The sequence below is a fragment of the Cricetulus griseus genome, chromosome 2 (genome assembly GCF_003668045.3).
Source record: "Cricetulus griseus strain 17A/GY chromosome 2, alternate assembly CriGri-PICRH-1.0, whole genome shotgun sequence".
NCBI classification, from domain to species: domain Eukaryota; kingdom Metazoa; phylum Chordata; class Mammalia; order Rodentia; family Cricetidae; genus Cricetulus; species Cricetulus griseus.
In genome coordinates this window covers 386,132,105-386,152,319 of record NC_048595.1, presented here as the reverse complement: position 1 = coordinate 386,152,319, position 20,215 = coordinate 386,132,105, and the positions used below count along the sequence as shown (strand labels likewise).

The 20,215-nt window shown below is 41.1% G+C and overlaps 1 protein-coding gene across 1 annotated transcript; it reads left to right on the top strand.

Annotated features, from left to right (window-relative positions):
* Window positions 1-11,167: 11,167 nt before the first annotated feature.
* Syce3 (synaptonemal complex central element protein 3) lies at window positions 11,168-19,083 on the top strand. Its single transcript, XM_035439202.1, has 2 exons — window positions 11,168-11,276; window positions 18,880-19,083. Exons 1-2 carry the CDS (start codon window positions 11,168-11,170, stop codon window positions 19,035-19,037), a joined length of 267 nt encoding a protein of 88 aa, XP_035295093.1. The 3' UTR covers window positions 19,038-19,083.
* The last annotated feature ends 1,132 nt before the right edge of the window (window positions 19,084-20,215 follow it).

Below are 20,215 nucleotides of genomic sequence, written 5' to 3'. Positions count from 1 at the left end.
CCCAAAGCCTACTGTCAGGCCCCTCAGTCTCCTCCTCCCACACTTTAAGTACCTCCCTCAGTCTCTTGTACCTCAGCAAAACTGGCTGTCCTGATCTCCTCACCCACACTTTTATCCCCCTCCTCCTCGGCTTCTTCAGCCCACACGGAAGATGCCTTCCCTCAGCTTCCTCAATCCCAACCCGAGAGATGTCTCCTCATCTTCTCAACCCTTTGCCTTATCTCCCCTCAGCTTCTTCACTACACACCCCAGGCATCACCCCTCATCTCACCCCACATCCTTACCTCCCTCCCCCCTCAGCTTCCTCAGCCTATACCCCAGATCCCTCTGCTCATTTCAAGCCACACCCTTACCTCTCTCCTCAGCTTCTTCACCCCACACTGTACCAGGCTTTTTCTTTGGAGCCACCAACCAGCTCCCAAATCATGACAGAGACTTGTTAGTTATGAATGCCCAGCCTAGTTTAGGCTCATTTCTGCCTAGTTGTTTTAACCTAAATTAACCTGTTTCTCTTTATCTACCTTTTGCCTCGAGGCTTTTTACTTTTTCCTTCTGTATTTTCTTTCCTGCTGTCTCTATGTCTGACTGGCTAGCAGCTGCCTGGCTTCTGGCCTCAGGGTGTCTCCCTTGTTCTCTCCTCTCTTCTCTTTTTCTCTCTCCCTGTTTATTCCCTCTGACCACCAGCCCCACCTATCCCTCTTCTATCTAGCTGTTGGCGGTTCAGCTCTTTATTAGACCAATCAGGTGCCTTAGGCAGGCAAAGTGGACCAAAAGCAACTCATCTTTACATAATTAATCAAATGAAGCACAAACAAATGCAACACACTTCTTCATACAGTAGAGACGCCGGCATAAGCAAATAAGGCACATCTTTATATAATTAAATATTCCACAACACCACACTCTAATTATCCTCCCCTCAGGGTCTTCAACCCATACCCCACATTCTTACCTTTCTCCCCACATCTCCTCACCCTATACCCTCATCTCTTCTCAGTTTCCTCAACCCCCACCTAGATGCCTCCCTTTGTACCCTCGTTCCACACTTTGTCTCCCTTCTATCAGCTTCTCCAACCCAGATCCTTGCCTGCTTTCCTCAGTCTATTTGTTCTTCAGTCTCCCCACTCTATATCCAAAAACCCCTTGCCCTTAAGCTTCTCATCTGCAGCCAAAGCTCCTGCTCCTCACTGTACCCACCACAAACACTTCCCTTCAGCTTCTCCTCTTCACACCTGTGGTGTTTTGAATAAGAATACTCTCCACACCCCTGGCTCATGTATTTGAATGCTTGCTCACCAGTGAGTGGAACTCTTTGAATGAATTAGGAGGATTAGGAAGTGGTATAGCCTTGTTGGAGTATGTATGCCCTTGTTGAAGGAATTGTGTCACTAGGGGTGGGCTTTGAAGTTTCAAAAGCCCATATCAGGCCTAGGCTCTCTCTTTGCCAGAATGTAGCTCTCAACTACTGCTCTAGAACCTGCCTGCATGCCACCACGCTCCATACCATGATGATAATGGACTAAACTTCTGGAAGTGTAGGCAAGCCCCCAATAAAATGCCCATTATTTGAGTTGGTTTGGTCATGATATCTCTTCATAGCACTAGAACAGTAGTTAAGAGAGAAGTTGGTGCCAGAGAGTGGGTATCACTATGGCAGGCCTGACCATGCTGCTTGTTGGTGGAATGTGAACTTTGAGACTTTGTATTAGGAAAGCAGTTGAAGGCTTTAAATGGGGCTGTTGCTGGAGATTTCTGTCCCACCAGGTTCCGAAGCCGACTTGCCCCAAATAAGCACACAGACACTATATTAATTATAAAACTGTTGGCTGATGGATGCCAGAATTGTGAGATACCTGCCAAGGAGAGCTACAGACCAGATGTAAAACCAGCCCAAGAGAGAGAAGTGTGTTGCAGTCAACAAAGCTGAAAAGCACTTTGATAATTAGACTTTATCTTATTTAGTGTATAAATTCCTAAAATGTTGAGAACTGTATAAATAAGTACACTGTACTTGCATGATTTTTATCCCTCCATTCTTCTTGTATACCACCACCTCTCAATTTTATAACTATAACTATTATGCTAATGTTAGACCCCCAGAAAACTCAGGTATCCGGGGTCCCAGGCCACGACCGCGGTCACCCCAATCACCAGGTGGATTCGAGAGCTTGCTGCAAAGTGCATGAGGCTTTATTGTAATTTAACGAGCTAACCCCATGTTCGCTCGGGTCTTTCACCCACCCGCCATGGCGGATGGCTAGCAAAGACAGCTCCTAGGGCCTCCCGAGAGATCTTATAGGACAGCGTAAGGGGAGTGTCTAGGGGTATGCACAGGCTCACGATTGGTGTGCCTCCAGGCTTGGAGGGCTTGTCCTGTGTTGATTGGCCAACTGGTTGTTATGGCCCATAGGCCCTCCCAGGGTGGTTGCTATGCTTTGTGCGTCATTGCTGTGCACTTATCCGTAAAGCATACCACCGCCAGCTAACTTCTGATTGGTTCCTTGTCACGAGGCAGGCATTTGACTTTCTAGTGTCTAGGACAAGGTCATAGAAGCGGGTGTTTGGCCGCTATGACTGCCAAAAGGGGAGCTGGTCCCTTCATTATATATATATATATATATATATATATATATATATATAGTGTGTGTGTGTGTGTGTATGTGTATCAACCTGCTGAGTCTAATTAGTGTTGCCAATATATGCATGTGTAAAACCAACTCCTTAGGATTGGGTGTCCCTGAAGAAAACTGGTTCTTCAGCCATTGACTGCCTATAAATCTTCATCTAGGGGGGCAGCCATGTGATATTTTCTTCATCCATGTTGGCATGTCAGTTGGTATGGTATTTGCAGCAGACAATCATGTTGTTAAGTGTTTGTGGTTATGACATCCCTGTAATGTCCAGAAGACACTGTCTTGCAGCAGTCATCCTGGTCTTCAGGCTCTTACAATCTTTCCACCTCCACTTCTGCAATATTCCTTGAACCTTAGGTATAGGGGTTATATTATAGATAGTCCACTTGAGGCTGAGCATCCCAGGGTCACTTAGTTTCTTCATTTTGACCATTTGTGGATCTCTGTAATAGCTTCTATCTGCTACAAAAAGAAACTTCTTCAAAGAGGAGTGAGAGCTGCACTTACCTATGAATGTAAGAATAAGTATTTAGAAGGTAGTGGAGTGGTAAGCTATATTATTTTGGAGATGCCATTGTGTGAAGCTGGATTATATTGGAAACCCCAAGATGTTGAAGATGCCAGAATTGTAGCAGATTATCCTCTAGGGTCTATGACCTCTTCAGCCATGGGTTCTTGGCTAGGTTTACAGTACCAGGCATGAGTTCCCCTGAATTAAGCAGGCTTTTGGTTACCCATAAGATACAAGTGCCTCTTTTTCACCATTGAGGATATCTTGCCATTCCAGTATTTATGGTTCTCAGACTTTACAGTGGGGTAGAATTGTTGATAATTTTTCTCCTTGGACAGCTTGCATATCACCTTTTGACACTATGAGAGCTAACCCTTGAGAAAGATGCTTCCAGATACCAGTTTCATTTTTTCAAGTACTGTGAGGATTTTTATGGCATCTTTAGCAATAGGGTATAACCCTAAAATTATGACACTCAAACAAGGACAATGGTAATAACCTATAACCTATATTGGTTTTTTGGGGGGCTCTCCTAAATTTGAATCTTTAGGTTTGAGTGTGCAACCAGCTAGAAAAGCAGAAAGGAACTATTTGGGGGTGGGTAGATAAGAAGGAGCCCTAGAGAGGTGTGGCAAGAGATAGTTGCTAGAAAGGAAGAAAGAGGGAAATTTTGTGGGAAGTGAGAGGGAAGATAACACAGAAAGAGAGGAAGGAGAGATAAATAACACTAAGAATGTTTGGAAAAGCCACTGAAAATCCTATTGTTTTATAAGCTTACTTAAAAATATTTTGAAATGGAATTACCCTACACGGTTGAATAATACTTCCCCAGGAGCTACATTCAACAAAAACCCCAGTGCCAAGAAGATGATACCTCCCTTTGAGTTGTTAGTTTATAAGTCATGGTCTAAATCTAGTAGCAAATTTTAGTAATAACCTTTAAGACATTTTATTGTCATTGTTCCATTTACAAACTTAAATTCATCTAATTATAATCTTAATATATTCTCTCTCTTTTTAAGTACCTGAATTGTCTTAACAAAACCTTCATGATTTCTTAAATAGGTTCTGTTGTTTGGTTGGTTTTTCGTTTTGGTTTGGTGCATGTGTGTGGTTCTCTGACAGAGTTTCAATATGTAGCTCAGGCTGGCTTAAAACTCATGATGACTCTCTTGCCTCTGCCTCTCAAGTTCTGAGATTATAGGTATATACCATTCTCTTAAGTAATTTTTATAAATAGCACATCAGACTTACAGTGAAGCTTGTCTTGTATTCTCTTAAATGCCCTCAAACTGTACAGAAACTTTGGCTAAAAATTACAATCTGTAATCAATTACATATTTTAAAGTAGAATAGTAAAATTGATCTATTACTCTGATATATAATTCTCTTCTATATCCAAATGCACAAAATGATGACTAATCATAAGTATTGTTTTTATACGTGTAAACATTTCTGTCCTTTTTTTGGGGGGGTTTTCAAGATAGGGTTTCTCTGTAGCTTTGGAGCCTGTCCTGGAACTTACTTTGTAGACCAGGCTGGCCTTGAACTCACAGATATCCTCCTGTCTCTGCCTACTGTGTACTGGGATTAAAGGCATGCACCATCACTACCTGTCAACATTTCCATCTTAATATCCCATTTTCTCGGGTTGTAAATTTCTCACATACTGTGGTGGTTTGAAAGAAAATGCCCTCCAAAGGGAGTGGCACTATTAAGATATGTGGCTTTGTTGGAGTAGGTATGGCCTTGTTGGAGGAAGTATGTCACTGTGGAGGTGGGCTTTGAGATCATATATGCTCAAGCCACACCCAGTGTCTCAGACCACTTCCTGTTGCTTATGAGTCAAGATGTAAGAACTTTTAGCTCCTTCTCTAGCTCCATGTCTATCTGTATTCTGCCCTGCTTCTTGCCATAACAATAATGGACTAAATTTCTGAACTGTAAGCAAGCTACCTCAATTAAATGTTTTCATTTATAAGAATTCCCATGGTCATAGTGTCTTTTCACAGCAATAGAAACCCTAAGACACATACTAACAAAACACTTTATGCCATATAATTTTGAGGATTCCCTCTCTTGTACTTTTTACAGCTTCATTTTCAGTTCAGTAAAATTCTTCATGTTGGTAGAATAATGGTTAGAATGTACTGGACTTCCAGAACATGACTCTGCCCTACCCTTCTACTTATCAGATTATTTATCCTTAGTCTCTGAACAGTTCCTTCACATTATTTCCCCAGTCTTTGGTGCTAGGTCTCTTCTCCATCTGTACTTTCCCCCTTGGTAATCTAATCTTTGTCTTTAAATAACAGCTCTATGTGGACAGCATTCACATTTCTATCTCTAGCCTACCTTGTAGAATTCATTTATTCAGCTTCCTACTCAGCATCCCCATTTAGACGCATAATAAGCGTAATAACCTTGTGTTTGTGATGGTTAGTTTTAATTGTAACACACTAGAGAATTACCTGGGAAGAAGGTCTCAAGGAAGGAGTGTCTGTGTCACACAGGACAACCAAAAAAAAAAATAGTGGACCACTCCAAGATGCAATTCAGGCTCTGTGGCATCAGGGAGGGACAGTTTTGAGGGACAGCCATGCAAAAGTGTATTTATTGGTGGTCACACACAAAAGTTTTTAGGTAAAGCAAGTTCCTCATACCAAAGCTCCTGATCTAATCTATGTGTTTTGTAAAAGAAAACATCACACCCCTGCAACTTTAGTCTTTACTGTATACTGTTTGCAGTACCCAATAATGCAAAATGCTCCAGGTGTGCCAGAAGCATCTTGTAACCAAAGTCATGCAAAGACTATAAAGCTCCTTCAGGAAAACAACTCTATAAATCACAAAAAAAAAACAATCACTGTTTTCTACAATGATTTCTTCAAGGTCTAAGTACTTCTAGAAAACAACTATTTATTCTGAAGTTTACCCTACAGTGAAAACAATTATTTCATTCTAATGTTTTTACCCTAGATTTGATGATTTTACTAACTTTCCCTCTACAAAAGAGTATCTAGATCAGGTTGGTATGTGGACAGTCTGTAGAAGATTGTCTGGACTGTATTGATTGAAGTGGGAAGCATTGTGGGTGGCACCATTCCTTTGGGTCCTCTCCTCTATAGGAATAGAGAAAGTCAACTGAGCACTAGTCAGCATACATGCATTCATTCTTTTTCTCTACTCTACTGTGAATGTGACTCAGTGCTTGGAGTTCCTGCCTTGACTTTCTCACAATGTTAGATTGTAACCTGGAAGTGCAAGCTGAATAAACCACTTTCCCTTCAAGTGGCTTCTGTCAGGGTATTTTATCATAGTAATGGGAAGCAAAACTAGTACAGAAATTAGTATAGAGAGTGGTGTTGTCGCTGTGATAAACCTGGCCATGTAGCTTTTAAGCCTTTTAGAGTTATTTTTTCCTTTTAACACAGTCTCTCTCTCTCTCTCTCTCTCTCTCTCTCTCTCTCTCTCTCTCTCTGTGTGTGTGTGTGTGTGTGTGTGTGTGTGTGTGTATGTGAGAGAGAGAGACAGAGAGACAGAGAGACAGAGAGACAGAGAGACAGAGACAGAGACAGAAAGAGAGAGTGCATGTGGAGAACAGAGAACACTTTTGAGAGTCACTTCTCTCCTTTTACAGTGTGGATTTCCAGGAACTAAACTCAGGTTGTCAGCCTTGGCAGGAAAAGTGCCCTTACTGGCAAAGCCGTTTCACCTGTCCTGGAATTGCTTTTTGTGCAAAGAAAGTGGAGCCATTTGTTTCTTTAGACTAAAAAAGCTACTGAATGATGTAAGCAGAGCTTAAAGGACCATATTGTGCTTGGAAAAAAAGAAGACAGTAGAGGCCCAGCTCAGAGGTTTCAGAGGGGAACAAGAACTCTATTAGAAACTAGGATAATGACCATCCATGCGGATATTCATTCTGCTCATGTCTTGAGATCCCAAGTAAAGTTGAATTTGAAGGTAACTGACAGGTTTATTCAGTAGAGGGAATTTCAAAGCAAGATGGTATTCAGGCTGGTGCTAAAGAAGCAGCTGTAATGGAGAGAGATCAATACCATTGTGGAGAAGCTTCCTGCTCTACAATGGGACAATAGGAAATGTTCCTCAGGATCAACACACAGAAGTTGACACAGCTGTGGTCCAAGGAGGCCAGAAAACTAAGCTAACAGCAGAATTGGGCAGTATTGTAAACATTGTTCCATGTGGCACTTGTTTTGAAAGCATGATATGTGCAATATTCCAGTGATTATGAAGAATAGTTGAAGCCAGATACCATCTGACAGGATCAGAGACCCTGTTGATGGGCCCTGAAAGGCCACTGAATGAAGCTGTGAAGGTGAAGCCTCAGCTGCATTGGGGAATCTGGGATATTGGAGATGCCAGGACAGTGGAGTATCTCCCACGGAGAACCACATTTATAGAGTAGAGCCAGCCTAAGCCTAAAAGAAAAGCTGAGTATGCTGCAAGTAACAGCTGGAGTGAACAGGGCTGCCAAAGCCTTTTGGAGCCTATCAGATTGCATCATGAATCCAGATGCTGGACATGGAGCTACACAATTTGGCATTTTTCCATGCTAGACTTTGCTTCTGTTTTGGAGGATTGTTTCATAACTCTACTCTTCCCTTTTGGAAGTATTTTGTGTCAGTATTTTGTTGGAAGTACATGTTTTTTTATTTTATAGGGGCTCATTTTATTTAAAAGGCTATGGGGACTTTTAAAGTTATGAAATAAATATGAATCTTTGGGGACAAGGGGCAGAAGGTCAGAATTATGTTTGTATATTGAGTTGACAAGGAAGAGAGTGTGATGGTCATTTTGAATTTTCAACTTTACACAAGCTAGAATCAACATGGGAACATAGTCTCAATAAGGGATTTGTCTAGATCAGGTTGGTCTGTGAGGGATTTTCTTGATCTCATTAACTGTGGTTGGAAGACCTTATTGTGGGTAGGACCATTTGATCTTATATTGCTCTATTATTAAATAAAAGTTGGGAGTCATAAATCAAGGTAAAAGTATGAATGATGAGAGAAGCAGTGAAGTGACTAGTGAGCTATTCTCTCTCTCCTTCCCTGATCCAAAGGCCCCTTGAATCTTTCTCAGGCCCTTCCTACTACTTCCTGTGTCTCTCTATATGTATCTTGGGCCCTCTAAAACCTCTATGGCTTATTCTATAGTCAGCCAGTCACTAACTCTACCCCCTGATTCAAGGTTAAACTCTTTTTTGAAGATTTTATTATGTATACAACATTCTGCTTCCATGTGTATCTGCACATTAGAAGCGGGCAGCAGTTCTCATGACGGATGGTTGTGAGCCACCATGTAGTTGCTGGGAATTGAACTCAGGACCTCTGGAAGAGCAGCAGGTGCTCTTAACCTCTGAGCCATCTCTCCAGCCCTCAAGGTTAAACTTTATTTTCAGTCTTGGAGTTTCAATGCAAACAAATATCTCACAATATTTCCCCCTCCTGTTGTCTAAATAAAAAGGAAAGGTTTTAGGTCTTCAGATTCCTTAGATGGATGCTCTTTTTCTCCTGTAAAGACAAAACAAAACCCTGCCTCAACCCCAACTTTGGGGAGTTCCCTTTTTTGGCAGGTTATATCTGATCAAATGAAAGGCATTTGTTGGTCTTATAAAAGTTAGTTTGTGTTGAATGGCCATGATGTTTGATGAACTATCACCTCTCCTAATCAAGAGGTCTCTCCCATTTGAATCTAATCTTCATCAATCTTGTATCCATAGCTTTTCTTCTGTGGAAACAAAAGCAAAACCTCTTCCCCAACATAACACATATCCTGGTTTCCATTCTGAGGTCAACATATCTCTAAAGTATACAGGCTGATTTAATTCAGCAGTTTTTTCTGCTATCCAATGTCTCTCCGAAGGTGGTGTTCTTTTCTCATTAGCATTAAAAAAATTAAAGTTAATAAAGCACTGTGTAATCTGTCTCTGGGGGGTCTTTATTACCCCTTCCTGTTTATTAAGCATATCTTTTAAAGTGTAATTAGATCTTTCTATAATTGTTTGTCTGGTAGGGCTGTGTGGTATACCTGTAATATGCTTTATGCTGTAATATGAAAAAAATTGTTTTATTTTACTAAAGATGTATGCTGGAACACTGTTGGTCTTATTTTGTATGGGTATTTCCATAATGGCCATGACTTGTAATAAATGTTTAATTAGAGAATCAGCCTTTTTAGAACTCAAAGCAGTTGCCCATTGAAATCCTGAATGTGTATTTATGGTGTACATACTTTAATTTTCCAAACTCTGCAAAATGAAACACATCCTTTTGCCAACTCTCATTTCTTTGAGTACCTCTTGGGTTACCTCCTGCAGGTAATGGAATTTGATTATACAAAGAAAAAGTGAGACATTTCCTTCTAATTTTCTTGACTTGTTATCATAGAAAACTCTTTCTTCAAACCTTTGCTATAACATGGTATTTCTTATGAAATTCTGAGGCTTCAAGTACATTTCATACCAATAGATGATTAATTTCATCATTACCTTGTACTAGAGGGCCTGGTATGCCCATATGGGATCTGTTATATGTTATATAGAAGGGATGACTTCTATTTCTGATTATTTCTTTTAATTGAATAAATAACAAAGTTAATCCTGAATCATCCGGAATAAAGTCCAGTGGCTTCAATATGTAAAACTTTCTACATATTGAGAGTCAGGCCCAGCAACGGTGGCACACACCTTTAATCCCAGCACTCAGGAGGCAGAGGCAGGCAGATCTCTGTGAGTTCAAGACCAGCCTGGTCTACAAGAGCTAGTTCCAAGACAGCATCCAAAGCCACAGAGAAACCCTGAAAAAAAAAAAGAGAGAGTCAGTAACTATATTAAGAGGGTTTGGAAAATCTAATAATTCTATGAGAATATCATACAATTCTGGCTTTTGAACAGAATCATAAGGGCTTTGAGCTACTTTATTTCTCCTGACTTATAACCTTTCCAGATTTATTTGCATTAGTATAGAATGTAGGGGCTCCAAAAATTGGTGTTCCTTGTACAATATGAGAAAGGATCCAATTAGTTTCTTTCATAAACTGAAGTCTCTTTCTTTTGGGATATTTGTGTACAAAAGGATTATTTCACAACAGGGATGTCACCATCCACAGTGGACTAGATCCTCCTATATAAATTAGCAATTGCAGAATGCCCACAATGGGAGTTGGAGAGATGGCTCAGCAGTTAAGAGAACTTGATGTCCTTGCACAGGACTTGGGTTCAGTTCTCACCAGTCACATGGTGGCTAACAACTATTTATAATGTTAGTTATAGGGTACTCAGTGCCTTCTTCTGGACACCATGTATACCTGCAATCATATGCACATACCCCTACACGGACAGACAACCCCCAACACACGCACATGCATGTGCACATGCACACACACACACAATTTAGAAATAATAAAAATAAATCTTTAGGACCAGCAAGATGGTTCAGTGGTTAGGGAGCACTTAGATTCAATTCCCAGGACGAACAAAGCAGCTTCTAACTGACTAACTCCAGTTCTAGAGGATCTGATGCCCTCTTCTGGCCTTCTCAGGTGCTGCATATACAAGGTGCTCAGATGTACAGGCGGCAAAACAACCATACACATAAAAAATAAAAAGAGAGACTTTAAAATAATATTAAATTAAAATCAATCAATCTTAAAAAAGAAAGAAAATTTCCCACAGGTATGACCACAGAACGATCCAGTGGAGGCAATTCCTCAGTTAAGATTCCATCTTCCCAGGTGTGTCAAATTGATAGCTGAAGCTAACTATGACATGTAACAAGGATCAAAGAAAGAAAAGAACAATCAACATGTGTTGTAATCTATGTAGCCCCTTCCCACACATTTCATCCAGCCTCACAGTACCTCTGGAGCATACGTGGTGGTATCCAACTCTTTTGACAGATAGGGCAACAGTTGTTCAAGGATTGCTCATCTGTGAGTTGTAGGGTGAGAATTAAAATGCCAGTATGTCCCATGCAGCTTGTTTTTGTTCACTGCCTAGATGGCTGACTCTGATCCTGGGGAAAGAAACTATGATAACATGCTGAAAATGCTTTCCGACCTGAATAAGGACCTGGAAAAGCTATTGGAAGAGATGGAAAAAATCTCAGGTAGGATGTCTTCCCAAACAGGATGCTTTCTCCTTCTTTCCAATGGCTTCATTGTTGCCTAAGTGTACAAACCTATATCAAGTGCTTTCCCTAACAAGGACTTCCCTAGCATTCTTCTATTGCAACACAAAATTTGAGTTACAATGATTGTCTCTGAATTATTTGGTTATCTTCCATGTGATTACCTTCTACCATTGGACTGCTATGTTGAGGTACTGTGACAGTTACATGCCTAGAATTCTATCCTCACATGTGCATCAAATGGCAACCTCGGGTCATCATTACACTAGTGATCATAAGTTGAACAGTCTTTCTGTGAATTATTGAAGCAGAAAGGTTTGGAATGATCGTAAGATTAGTGTACTACTGAAAATGGAAGGCACAGCATCATGGAATAAAGAAGCAACAGGATGCATATATTTATTCATTCTTGGGAAGGAATATTATATCGTTATTTTACTCAACATGCTTCCATGAAGTAGTAGAAGCAACATTATAATTTCATATGTTCTTAATTCAAAATATATATTCTAGAGGCAGGCAGATTTCTGAGTTCTAGGCCAGCCTGGTCTACAAAGTGAGGTCCAAGACAGCCTGGGCTACATGGAGAAATCCAGTCTCAAAAAAATAAAAATAAAAATAAAAGACTTTAAAATATATATATATATATATATATATATAATATATATATATACAGAGATCAATGACATGTGTCCTCCTGGATCACTATACAGCTTACTTTTTGATACAGACTCTCTTTAAACCTGAAGTGTGTTGATTCAGCTTGACTAGCTGACCATCAAGCCCTAGGGATCCTCCTGCCTCCACACCCCGAGCTAGGATTACAGGCATGCTCCTCCATGCCCAACTTTTTACTTGACTATTGAGGATCAAAACTGGTTCCTTGTATTTATTTACACAGGAAGCACTTTTCCTGAACCATCTCCCCAGGCCTCAGCCCCCCTTGAATAGAGAAGGCCTCACTATAGCCTAGGCTAGCCTGGAACTAACTGTAGGTTAAGCCGGCCTCCAATTCACACTGTAGATGGAGATGTTCACACCTCTGCTTCCCAAGTGCTGGTATTAAAGGCATTTGTCACCACACCAGGCCACATGAAGCTTTTATAGCTTATAACATAGCTTAGCTACTCTGTTATATATGTCAGGTTTTTTGGATTGGGGCTTTTTGTTTGTTTGTTTGATTGACTGGTTTTCTTTTATCTTTTTGGTTTTTCAAGACAGGGTTTCTCTGTGTAGTTTTGGAGCCTGTCCTGGAACTCGTTCTGTAGACCAGGTCAGGTTTTACAAAGTACAGTGTCACACAGCTGTTGTTGATGTTATTATCATCACCATCATTGCCATTCAGGAAGTTCTCCCTGAGGAGACCTTTTTTGTATTTTATGGCTCTAGGCTTTCCTCGTGTGTTTGCTCTTCCAGGGGAGTAGCAGATTCATGTACTTAATACTCTGGATTTGTGTTGAACCTGAATATTATGGTATTTGTTAGATCTTTGTTTTCCAGGGCTGGGGGTTGAGCCCAGCTTCATACGTGAAGTAAATGCTATGTCCCAAGCTCCTTCAAACCCATACATTAGTATGGGACAATGATGTTTTGTTTGTTTGGGTTTGTTTAAGAAGTCTCACTCTTTAGCTCGGGTTGGCCTGGAGTTTGCTGTGTAGCCCAAACTGGACTCTTAATTCCTAGTAATCCTACTGCCTTAGCCTCCCAAGTACTGGGATTACCTGCATGAACCACCACACCTGGTTGGAAAAGTGGTATTATTTTAACAGGAAGTATTCTCATTCTAAAGAGGTGACATTTCAGGGTATGCAGGTTTCATTAAGGTCTCAGCTTTGCAGTATTTTCTAGATTTTTGTGTTTTCCCTTTTTCTTTTTTGTTTGTTTATTCATTCGTTTGTTTGAGACAAGATCTCTCTACATAGCTTTGGTTGTTTTGGGATTCACTGTGTAGACCAGGCTGACCTTGAACACACAGAGATCTGCCTGCCTCTGTCTCCCAAGTTCTGGGATCAAAGACATGCACCACTACACCTGGCTTCTATCAATGTGCTTCTGGGGTTTTGTTAGAAATATCCTGTGAGAGGGGCTGGAGAAATGGCTCAGTGGTTAAGAACACTAGCTGGTCTTCCAGAGGTCCTGAGTTCAAATCCCAGCAACCACATGATAGCTTACAACCATCTGAAATGAGAGCTGCTGCTCTCTTCTGGCCTGCAGGGATCCATGTGGACAGGACACTGTATACATGATAAATAAATAAAATCTTTAAAAAAAAAAGAAATATCCTGTGAGAAATGGATATTTTGAGGCTGGAGAGATGGCTTGGTGGTTAAGAGCACTGACTGCTCTTTAAGAGGACATGGGCTCAATTTCTAGCACCCAAATGGCAGCTCACAACTCCCTGTACCTCCACTTCCAGGGGTCTGACACCCTCACAGACATACATGCAGGCAAAAAATTAAAAGTAAAATAAAAATAAATAGATAAATAAAAAGGAAGAAGAAATGGATATTTTTCCACTTTATTTACTAACTAATAGTAGACCACAGGAAGGTAGCACAGGTCTGGCTGTTTAGTATCCTTATTGGTAGTGATAACAGTTTATGTTTATTATATACCACATTGATATCTTTTCCATATGCTTTATATACAATATCTCATTTACTTCTTTTAACAACTTTAGGGGGGATATTTATCATTATTATCCCCATTTATGGATGAGGCAGCTTGGTGGTAGAATGTGATTACCATGTGCTCAATGCCCTGGGTTTATTCCCCAGCATTAACTCTACTTCTTTTCACCCCCTGAAAAATAAAAAAGAAAAGAACGGAACTAAATCCTAATAAACAGCTCATTGGGTACATTTTTGCCTCCTAAATTATTTCTTGTGCTGATGTTACCTAATCATCTGCCTCTACCTAACAAAGCTTCCCACTCCTTCAGTTTTCAGTAAGACTGTCCTCACCTCTCTAAGTTTTTATTGTCACTGGGACCAGTCACTGGGACCAGTGCACTTAAAGAACTGTAAACTTTTGCTCATTCTCTCTTCAAAATCATAACAGCTTCCCTAATAACCGTCCTTTAGGGTTTTGCTGTGAAAGCATCATATTCTCGACACCCAAATCAGTTTCTGCTATCTATTGCTGCATAACCAATCCAAGAGGCTGGACACCAACTTTAGGGGTAATAAATCTGAACTCAGCAAAGCTGGCCAGTTCTCCTAAGATCCCAGTCACAATATCAACCATGGCTTCAGCCTCTGAACTCTTAACTGGATACTGGGAAATCCATTTCCAGACTCATGTAGTTGTTGACAAGGGATTTTGTTTCCCCTTTCTTTTCTGCCTTTTCTTCCTTTCTTTTGATGGTGGTGGTACTAGAACCTTGGGAACACTAGGTAAGTAGTCTTCCCCTGAGCTACAGTCTTGGCAGGAGACTTCTCTATGAGGCCTCTCCATAGAGCTGGTCTTAACTTTGTCTGCCATTTCTGTTACAGCGTATACTGTTTACTTCCTTCTCAGCATGTTTCACAATCTCTAATGCCTTGTATGATGATTATCTGTCTTCTCCCACTGCCACTTATAGACTCTTCAGGAACACAGGTGTTTCCACTTCATACCCTGTACAAAGTGCCAGAGCTGCCTCTGCAAATGACAGCACAGAATGTTTCTGGAGAATCTTCTGATTAGTTCTTTCTGTTCTATATATTCTAAAATATTTCCCTTGGGCCAGGCGTTGGTGGCACATACCTTTAATCCCAGCACTTGGGAGGCAGAGGCAGGCGGATCTCTGTGAGTTCAAGACCAGCCTGGTCTCCAGAGCGAGTGCCAGGATAGGCTCCAAAGCTACACCGAGAAACCCTGTCTCGAAAAACAAGAACAACCAAAAAAAAAAAAAAATCCCTTGGATCAGAAGACAAGAGGGCTATGCAGATAGTAGAATGTCTTGTCTGATTGTTTTGTTCTTCCTAACAGTGCTTTGAGACACACTGCCAGCTAACCTTTGCCTGTGATTCTAACTACAGACATGAAGGGGCCACCTTGTATTTAAAATACAGCTGTCATCAAAATTATTTGCAACTGTAGAATGTTGTTTGTTTATTTTTTTTCTCTCTTTAGCTCTTACTCTTTGGGGACCCACCAGCTAGGTCCTAAATAAATCACACTCAGAGGCTTATTCTTTCTTATGAATGCCAGCCTTACCTTGGCTTATTTCTAGCCAGCTTTTCTTAAATTATCCCATCTATCTTTTGCCTCTGGGATTTTATCTTCCTCTATTTCTGTATATCTTTCTTTACTTCTTCTTCCATGCCTGGCTGGGTGACTGGCCACTGACGTCCTGCTCCTCAATCCTCTCTTCCCAGATTTCTCCTATTTATTCTCTCTGCCTGCCAGCCCCGCCTATCTTTTCTCCTGACTCACTATTGGCCATTCAGCTCTTCATTAGACCATCAGGTGTTTTTTTGTTTTTGTTTATTTTGTTGTTTTTTTGTTTTTGTTTTTTTAAAAGATTTTATTTATTATGTCTTCTGCCTGCATGCCAGCAGAGGGCACCAGATCTCATTCAAGGTAGTTGTGAGCCACCATGTGGTTGCTGGGAATTGAACTCAGGACCTCTGGAAGAATAGTCAGTGCTCTTAACTGCTGAGCCATCTCTCCAGCCCCGACCATCAGCTGTTTTAAACAGGTACTGTAACACAGCTTCAAAGAGTTAAATAAATGCAACATATAAGAATTCAACATATCTTTGTGTTATTAAACAAATGTTCCACAGCATAAGCAAATGTAACACATCTTTAAATAATATTCTACAACAGCAGAATACATTTTCTTAACTTTATTGTAAATGTATTTATTTAATGTGTATGGGTGTTTTGCCTTGGTCACGGTGTCTCCTCACAGCAATGGAGGTCACTAAGATAGACAGAGGTGACTAAGATTCCTCAGCTCCAGAACTGAGGTGTGTTCAAGAGCATGTTGTCTCTCTTTTATGGGCATTGGCCTTAGAAAATAAGTTTTTTTCTTTCTCTACTTTGGCCTAGGAAGCCAGAGGAGTTAGGATTCTAGGTGCTGTGGGGTACTACATGAGATTTATTCTTTTTGAGCTACTTTTATCCCCTGTTATTATTTTATTTCCTATCTTAAGTCTTTGCCCTGAATACCTAAATTGTTTATTTTATAGTAAAAGTTTCTAATTTTAAGCAGTTCTCCTCAACTGGGTATCCAGTTTCAATGCTCACAATTCTATATTACACCAAATATTGAGTATGGACACAATCCAGCCAAGTCCTTTGACGGTTATGACAAGGGTCACCTTTCTTCTAGTTCCCAATAACTTACTCATTTCCATCTGAACTGTCATCAGAATGGCTTTAACATCCTGTCCAGTTACATATATTCTCTATGAAGACAGAGGTTTCACTCCAAATTCCTTTTTTCTTCTTGAACCAGAATTTCTTTTCTTTTCTTTCTTTTTTTTTTTTCTTCAGTTTTTTGAGACAGAGTTTCTCTGTAGCTTTGGAGCCTGTCCTGAAACTTGCACTGTAGACCAGGCTGGCCTCGAACTTTCAGAGATCCACCTGCCTCTGCCTCCCGCATGCTTGGATTAAAGGTGTGCACCACCAGAACTACTTTAAAACTCCATTCATGGCAATATAGTGTCATGTACTTCTATTATGTTTCAGAACTCTACCCATCACCAAAGCTGCTCCCATACTTTCAAATGTTGTTATAGCAACACTCTCCTTGTTGCTACCAATTTCTGACTACTCATCAGGGGGTCCTGTACAAATGGCCACAAACAAAGTAGTTTTAAAAATAAACATTTATTTCTCATGCTTGGTCCCCAGTCTGAAAACTCCAGGATCAAGGTGCCAGTGAATTTTCTGGTGAGAAGTCCCTTCCATGTTTTACAGTCATCAACCTTCTCATTGTGTCCTCACATGGCCAATTGCAAGTCTGTGTCTCTTTTATAAAGACACCAACCCCACAAGTCATGAGGGCTCTACCTTTATTACTGCATATCTCCCAGAGGCCCATCACCTAAAACCATTAATTGGGGACCATATTTCAGTGCATAAATGTAGAGGTATGCATACATTCAGTCCATAACATGTGGTAAGTTGTTCCTATAGTATCTGTTTGGTTCTCACCTGAAGCTATTAGGTAGTCTCTATTTTGTGAATGAGGAGACTGGATTAGCAAATTTGCTCCCTTGTTTAAGGTCACATAGCTGGCAGGCAAAGAGATGGGAAGCAGACTCTGCTCTGGCTTCCAGATCATATGCCACCTGCTGCCAGGGGTTTGGGAAGGGTGGTCTGCAGACCCTTTGTGCTAGAATGATCCCCAGCATGCTGGACAAAACTGTGTGGAATGGGCCAATGATATACACCATAAGAAGTGTCCCAAGTGCCACTCCTAATTCAAAAATTAAAGACTCCCTATGCTAGTAATAGAGTCATATGAATTCTGTTAAGACACTGTAATTTTGCCATACCTAAATATATGCTTCTCTCCACTATTTTGAGTCTGTGATGAAGTGATATTGCTTTCATATATGTACACATGCACATCTAGCACTAATCATTTTTTCTATAATCTCATTGGTTAATTTCTTTGAAGACATAATTTCCCAAAGTACACAATACTTTTCACACTAATAGAGGAATTTTAAGGGAACATGTCTGCTGTGCTCAGTTGTCATGCAGAGGGGCAGACCACGTTCCCTACAGTTCTATAGGGAAGAGCTGCACCAGCAGTGGATGCTGCAGAATGGGTTCTGCACACATTTCCACTGAGTCTGCACAAGAAGCATGTGCTCACTTAGGAGGCCCAGCTGTCCTCCAGTTGTTCTGAGGAAGAGCAGAGATGCTTGTCTGTGCGATGGTGATGTTCAAGGATGCCTAACAGTGAGACAGCCTAACCTTTCCAGAAGGCCTGCCTGTGCCTTACTGGTTTTGAGGACAGGTAGGTAGATGTCCTGGGTCACTGAGCATGAGAAAACACATCACCTGGGTCTTGTGTGGCTAGAAATGGTTGAATTACCTTGACCATGTAAGCTTGGGTACAAATTACGATTTCTTAAGAGTCATCATGCGGGGCTGGAGAGATGCCTCAGAGGTTAAGAGCATTGACTGTTCTTCCAGAGGTCCTGAGTTCAATTCCCAGCAACCACATGGTGGCTCACAACCATCTGTAATGAGATCTGGTGCCCTCTTCTGGTGTGCAGATATATATAGAAGCAGAATGTTTTATTCATAATAAATAAATAAATAAATAAATAAATAAATAAATAAAATCTTTAAAAAAAAAGTCATCATGCAAACCACTAGCTGTGAACTCCATATAGGTAAGGGTCCATATTTGCTCTCATTATCTTTCCATTCCATATCAGACCAGCCTCCAGCTCGTTACTGTCATAAGCTTAAGAACTGAGAAGTTAAGACTTTTGGGTTTATAACACCCTATAAGCTTTCTCTTCTTGGGCTACTCAGTGTTCCCCAGGGTCTGGCCCCTAAAGCTGAGCACAGTGGCCCCCCATAGCTTCAGCACCTGTCAGCTGACTGGTCCTGTTTGTTTGTTCTAGTGCAGGCAACCTGGATGGCCTACGATATGGTGGTCATGCGTACCAACCCCACACTAGCAGAGTCCATGCGCCGGCTGGAGGATGCCTTCCTTAACTGCAAAGAGGAGATGGAGAAGAACTGGCAAGAGCTACTCACCGAGACTAAACGCAAGCAGTAAGCCACCATCTGTCACCAACCTAAGTGCAGAAGCCAGGGGCATGGGTCCAAAGGCCCAGGTGTGTAGCTGTGTGCATGATACTTGTTTCTCAATAAACTTATTTTCAAGCAAACCCAAGGACCCCTTTCTGACTTGCACAATGATTGATACAACTTCACATCAGACTTCGTGAGCAAAGAATGACAAGTGTGTGAGGAAGATGCTTTCAGTGGGCCAAACACCTACTGGTATCAGTAGTAAACTGGTGTTTACTAAGTGTAGAACAAAAAGAAGGGGTGAGATTGCAGACACAGGCACTTGCCACTCAAGACCAAGTCCAGACCCTAGGACCACATAAAGGGATAAGGAGAAAATCAAGTCCACAAAGTTGTCCTCTTATCTCTTCACATGCGCCATGGCACATGCATTTCCCTCTCAATAAAAATAGTTTCTTTTTAAGTATTTTATTATTTTATGTGTATGGGTGTTTTGACTGAATGTAGGTTTATACACCATGCGTATTCAGTGCCCGCAAAGACCAGAAGAGGGTGTCAGATCCCCAGGAATGGGGTTACAGACAGTTGTGAGCCACAGTGGATTCTAGGACTCAAAGCTGGGCCCTTTGGAAGAGTAACCAGTACTCTTAACCATGAGTCATCTCTCCAGCCTCTAAGTTTCTTTCTTTCTTTTTTTTTTAATGCATAAAATGGCCCAGTTGGGACAAACCAGGTTGCAGGCCAGGACAAGCAGGAGTACTCAGATTTATCTCCCTGTCTACAGTGGGCTTCAGTGGGTGAGGGAAGGAAGCATGTAATTTCCAATGTGGTTTGCTCAGGCACCAGGCCAGATGACCACTGGGGATCCTGTCCCCATGGATCTCCTGAATGTCAGGTGTCCAGAGAAATACTAAATGCTTCTCCTGATTCACACAGGTGACAACAGGTATAACTAGAGTAAAACACAGGGCTCATCTAGAGGAGAACTTGAAAGAAGTGTCATGGGGGTTCAGAGAGTTTGAGAGAGGCTCAAAAGGTACCAATGGTCCTGACCTAATTGGCTGGGACTGTGGACAGCAGAGTGATTATCCAATCGAGGGATAAGATACTCAAGTGCTATTCATGCCCAGACTCTTTTGTTGTTTTTTGAGACAGGGTTTCTCTGTGTAGTGTGTAGCTTTGACTGTCCTGGAACTTGCTCTG